The sequence below is a fragment of the Haemorhous mexicanus genome, chromosome 10 (genome assembly GCF_027477595.1).
Source record: "Haemorhous mexicanus isolate bHaeMex1 chromosome 10, bHaeMex1.pri, whole genome shotgun sequence".
Taxonomy (NCBI): Eukaryota; Metazoa; Chordata; class Aves; order Passeriformes; family Fringillidae; genus Haemorhous; species Haemorhous mexicanus.
This window is the reverse complement of record NC_082350.1, coordinates 2563306-2569305: the sequence shown is the minus strand read 5'-3', so window position 1 is coordinate 2569305 and position 6000 is coordinate 2563306. Positions and strand designations below refer to the sequence as shown.

At 45.5% G+C, this 6000-nt stretch overlaps 1 protein-coding gene across 1 annotated transcript in view; it reads right to left on the bottom strand.

The window, feature by feature from the left end:
* Positions 1-413: 413 nt before the first annotated feature.
* Positions 414-6000, bottom strand: part of LOC132331989 (pinopsin-like) — a 29998-nt gene continuing 24411 nt past the window's right edge. The window contains exon 4 of the mRNA XM_059855978.1: positions 414-2891. Within this exon, the coding sequence (XP_059711961.1) occupies positions 2703-2891 (189 nt within the window). The 3' untranslated portion in view covers positions 414-2702. The remainder of the gene's footprint in view (positions 2892-6000) is intronic.

The window sequence follows — 6000 nt, the reverse complement described above, 5'->3', positions numbered from 1 at the left end:
AAGAGTGAAAGAGTTCTTGGAAGCTTTTCCTCTGATCAGTGCAAGGGGTCTGTGCCTCTGGGAGGTGACATCTGATGACATCTCACATCTGCTGTGTCCCAGGGGATGTGCAAGGCTCCCTCCTCCCTGTGGTGCCTCATCATCCTTTGTTCCTTTTGTGATGCTGAGAATGGAGAGCCCCGAAGGAGATGGGGCTGTTTGAGTTGTTTAATGTTCATTTCCTTGCTGGCATCAGTTCTGCTTGATTCTAAACCCAGTTCTGGTGTTTGTATCTGAAAACTCAGCAAAGTCTCTCTTGGGGCATCCTAGGGGCTCTCTGGGGATTGGGTTTGCATGCACTGAAATGCATTCACTCAAAGCTAAATGGCTTTTCTTTATCCCCCCCAAAAAAGGATGCAAAGTCGTGCAAGGGGTGAATTTCGGTCATTTAGCTAATTTTTCATTTATTGAAAGTGCTGAAAAACAGGTAAGGGAAGGTTTGACTGCTTGCTGAACACCCTGTGGTACTGCTGGCTACACAGCCACAGTGCTTTGTTTAAAAAAAATCCAGATAAATGGTTATAAAGTGATCATCTCTTTTAATGGCAGCAAACCTGCCTGCTGAAATGAAATTACAAGCTGCTCATAAACCTCAGAAAGTAGAGAGCTGGACACTCATTGAAACAAATGGGAGCTGGAGCTCCTTTTCAAGTAAAGTGTAAATTGAATTCTGGGGATTCTGGTGTTGTTTTGCTGGTGCTGGTGTGTGTGTGGCCTTTTCTGTGTGTTTTTCATAAAACTGGTGTCACCTGGATGGTATTATCCAGCAATTTGGCCAGAGGAGCTGTTGGGCAGCACAGGTCAGGTGCAGCTGCTGTCCCTTTGGTGCCCAGTGTGGGAATGGTGTGAGGGCTGTGCTGGTGAGCTGCTCAGGAGATGAGGCTGGGGAGGTACCACAGGAGAATATTTTTATTTACAGCTACAACATCCTGCATGTTTCCAAGCAGGGCAGTTACAGGCTGCTCTCAGGTGGTGTTTGCAGCAAGTTACAGGGTTAATGGAACAGAAACCAACAATTTGTGTTGAAAACACACATTTGTATCACAAACCATGAATTATTTAAAGTCTCCAAGACACCTACCAACACCAGATTGGTATGCTCTAAGAACAAATCCTTGCATGTACAAAACCCACCAGTCACAGAGCTGCAATACTATTATCAATGTAGAAATTCATACTGGAATTTAACAATCTACCTAGAGACAATATCAAGGGAAAAGATGAACTGAAAATTCCCTGGCATGCTTTCTAATCTGAAAATAACAAACTACTCTTTAAAACATGTGCTTGGGAATAAATAATTGATTAGTATTGCTTAGCAGTAAGTGCTTCTATTCCTTAGATTTCATCTACTAAAATCACCTCAGTAAAAACCTCAATTCATGGCTTCTGCTTCTGTATTTTAAAACATTTGGTGTTATTTAGGTTATTAGTACAATTGTGGTTTAGGGATAAAAAAAGAAATAAGTTGTGAAATAATGTTGTGACTACAAGGAAGCTGTTAATATTGCAAAGAAAAAATAAACCCACATGCCTGGAAGAAAAAGACAGCTTTGATCATCTGAAAAATCAAAAATATCCTTTGGAACAGGTACCCTGGTAATGATATGCACAGTGTTCACTCCCCCAGACCCCTGTGCTGGCTAATTATGGTAATTACAGCACTGTGGTACAAGTTTTTGACAGCTGTGTTGGCAGGGCTGTGGATTTGCTTCTGTGTGAAACTCCTCTGAAAGAAGGCATTCCCATGTAGCTTGGGAATTGAAAAGTGATTCTCCACTGAATGGTGCCATTTCATGTTTTCCTTCCAGTCTGGGATGAAAATATTGTCAAATATTTTCAAATATGTCAGAATATTGAGATGGTGCTCAGAGTTGATGAGGGAGAAGGTTGTTCCCTCTTTGTTTCTTTGTTTAGAATTCTTCCTCCAGCTGCACTTCTGGGGCTTTCCAATGCTTTTCTGTTTGTAGGAGGTACCACTGTCCCTCCTTCCCCAAAGATGCCCAGGAAGAGGATCCTGCAGAAGGTTCCCAGCTTCCCTGGGGGGTCACAGGGACAGCTCTGGGTCAAAGCAGAATTGTTTCAGCAGAATTCTTTCAGCAGAATTCTTTCAGCAGAATTCTTTCAGCAGAATTGTTCCCCAGCCCTGCTCCCACTGCTGCCCAGGGCTGCCCTGCAGCTCTCAGCCTCCCTGGCTGGCCTGGCCCCTTGGCCCCACAGGTGCCCTCAGAGCCCCTGCCCAAGGGCTGGGATCACTCTGCTTTGCTCCTAATGCCCACCAAGTGGCATTTCCAGAGATTCCCAGAGACAGGGGCTTTGCCCAGCTGAGTGCTGTGAATTCCCAGCTGCTTCTTCACTGAGTGCTGGAAGAAGTTATCTTTTGGTGCACTGACTTTGTGAGCTGACAATTAAAAAGAAAAGTCCCTAAAATACATATTTTCCTAAGCTTCAGCTGCACTTTCTAAAGTTTGAAGCATAACCAATACATGCACTTTCAGTTTTAGCAGAGCTTTACCCTGTAACTGCATAGTTCATCATGATCTGTTCAGGTTTGTACTGAAAAGCAACACGAGACTTTTTGGAGGAGCAAAATCCAAGCCAGGGAGAGAGGGACCATCTGCAGGCTGACCATTCCCTCCTGGAGAGCCTTGTGCCTCCTCTCCTCACATGCAGCTTGTTTCTTGGAGCCCTCCTACAGCACCACGCTCTGGATCACTCTTTTGGGCATGGCTGGCCTTTGGCAGAAGCTCTTCAGAACCTGGGGGGAACCTTTGTTCTTGCTTTTTCAGCCTGGGCAAGGAGCTCTGGGGGGATTTGTTGCACCTCAGGAGCTCCACAAAGCACCTGTAAAACTGGCACACAAAGAGAACAGCGAGTCAGCAGGAGTTTAATTCAGCTCAGGTTTTATAAGCCAGGCTTTATCTCAGGATTTGGTATTAATAAAGTTCCTGGGATAGCTCTGGAACAACACGGGTGTGATAATATTTGGTATTGGAGGTTGAAATGTTTTGTCAAATAAAACATGTCTGCTGAATGCAGGGAGCCCCTGACACAGGGAATGATTGGCTCCACGATTCAGAATGCTGAACAATTGCTTTGTTAAGCTATTCTACATTACATTAATGCTATATTGTATCTATACTATACAAAAGATACTAAAGAATACTAAAGAAAAAGCCATGACTGTCTGAGACAGCCAGGACACAGCTTTTCCCCCAAGTGGCCAAGGAAACAAAACAATCCTCAGCAGAATCCGAGTGACAAATCCCTTCAGGTAAACAATCTCCATAACACATTCCACGTGTGCAAAAACAGGAGCAGAGAACAGAGATAAGAATTGTTTTCTCTTCTTCTCTCTGTGGAATGGATTGAATTACTTGAATTACCAATGGAACTGATGCTGGCTACTCTCATTTGGGTTTGACCAGGGAAAAGATGAAAACTTGGTTTAAGCTCTCAGGAGGGTTGGTTCAATATCTATAACTGGAGGAATTTTTTTTCAGTTGCATGGCAGAACATTCTGTGCATCTGAGAGCAGAGGGAATGTGCAAAGCATGAGGACAAGGAAACTGCCTGTGGCTGAAAAAATAGGTATTTTAAGTGGTGTGGATTGTGTGCCACAAGGCACACAAATAGGTATTTTAAGTGGTGTGGATTGTGTGACCCTGCCCTAAGGCTGCAGGGTCAAAGGCTGGTAACTGATCTCTACACCCAAGAGTCCAAAACAACATTACTGGTAACTCCTTGTACAACACAGCTGCTAGCAACAAGCTCTGACAACTCTTGTTATCAACAGCCAAGAGAAAAATCATGCTGGATTTTCATCAGCAGCCTTGCTTGCTGGGGAAAGTGGCTTTTTTAAAGTTTTACACAATTTTTGCATCAGCTGAGGTTCCTTTTTTTTCAATGAAAAACTGCATTTTCTCCAGATTAAAAACTTACTTTGTGATATTCATAAACTTTTCATCACCTTCTCACCACTGAGCATGGAAATATTAAGCAGCTTCAAAACTCATGGGCAGTACTGTCTATTTTCTAGTTTTTGCTTTGCCCCTCCCCTCATGGTGAAGCTCTCATGGCTCTTCCCAGGTTCCTTTCTGCAGCTGTTCAGTCCCCAGTGAATTCCTGTTACCCTGGAGAGTCTCCTCAGTCTGTTTAACCTTTGCCTGGTCCTTGCCTGGATGCATTTCCTGCATGTGAATGTTATTTTATCTGGCCTGCTCTCAGATTTTATCTCAGATTAGAGATTTCTGAGCATTATCTCAGATTAGAGATTTCTGAGCATTTACCAGAGCAGGGGGGAGCCTGGACACAGAATTGTTTTAGGAATAGCCCAGAATTACAGGGCAGTGTCAGCTGTGTGATCTGTCAAGGCATCTCCTACAGATTTCCACAGCCTCAGGAATGCTGTTGGTGTTGACTCTGGTTTTCTGGGTGACCAACACCTCCTGCTTTCCCATGCCTGGCACTCCTGGGTGGCTGCAGCATCTTCTGGCCTGAGGTTCTCTCCTGAGTGCAGGGACACCCAGACTACTGACTTCTCATTCTGCACTGAGTGGAACCCTGAGCACTGATTGCTGCTAAAACACCAACTGAGCAATGCAAACCAAGTGGAACTGAAGCAACATCCCAAACCAAAACCACCACAAAAACCCCTCCACAAACAAAATGAAGTGTGTGTGGAGCACAAGGAGTGAGAGTTCATGGTGAACTTCAAGAGTCTGACATGGACAAACCCAGTTTAATTTGTGTCTAGCTGCTGTTTGTGTCAGCAAGCTATTTAGTAAAAAGATTAATTTAGAATTGTCTGTAAAAGCTCCAGTGCACAGTCTGTGTTGTTTTGGAGTGCTCTTTGCAGCCATGCACACGTTCAGATCAGCCTGGGGGCTCTGAGTTGGCTCTCTGGGTGTGACCAGGGCTGGGTGTGCTTGGAGTGAGGCAGAGTCACCCTTGGTGTGTTGGGCTTCCCCTGGTAGGGGATGGCAACAGCTCTCCCACATTGCAGGAGGTTTCATCAGAGAGTTCATTCAAAAGCTAAATTATAGAGGAGAAGGGAAAGAAGGGCTCCTATCCCAGGGAAGATGCCAGGGAATTCTGCAGAGAAGGGACTGCACCCCCTGGGCTGTTTGTGGAACTGAGTGGAGCTGGTGGATGCTGAGGAGATGATGGATGGTGTCATGGAAATTTCACTCCCTGGCAAGTTCTCATGTCCCAGGAAAAACACCCACAGCTAATTTAAGCCAGACCTAAATCAATCTTTTACCATCACCATTTGTTTCCAAGAGAGAGTGAGTAATTTACTATCTGTGCTTCCTAACAGCTTCCAGGAATCATTTCAAGTGGACAATTTGCTGGACCCAGGGAACCAAATGATCCACCTGCTGTAATCCCAGCAATGCAAAGATCCATGGAATGTGCCTGAGCATGTGGGCTGGTGGAGCTGGACCTGGCTGAGGGGTTGGAGGAGCTCTGATGCTCTCTGCTTTCCTGTGCAGATCTCTGCTCATCTTCACTTTCACTGTCAGTCCCTGTGCCAGGGGCTAGCCCAGCTCCTGCCTGCTGGGTGCTTCCCCTGCTGCAGCTCCTCTGGCACTGCCTTCTGGCAGATCCTCCTAGGAGGGGAGAGCAGGACCAAAGAGTGGCTGAAGGATTTCAGGGGGGTTAAAAGAGCAAATCAGGGAGAAAATCAGAGAGCTGGTGTTGTGGGGAGGAGGAGTTGCTGTGGGCAATGTGCTGTGCTGTGCTGGGGCAGCAAGGGCTCACATCCTCACAAGACTTCACGTATCTGAGTCACCTCAGACCATTTCTGGTGCTTTCACTCTTGCCAGAACATGGATTTCTTCTCTTCTTGCTGAATTGGGCAAAGGAAAGGAAGGACTTATCATCTGCTATTTGCACATGTGGGGAGCTGCTTGTCCAGCTGCCCAAAGCACAGATTTGTTGAATAGATTTGCTCCTTGG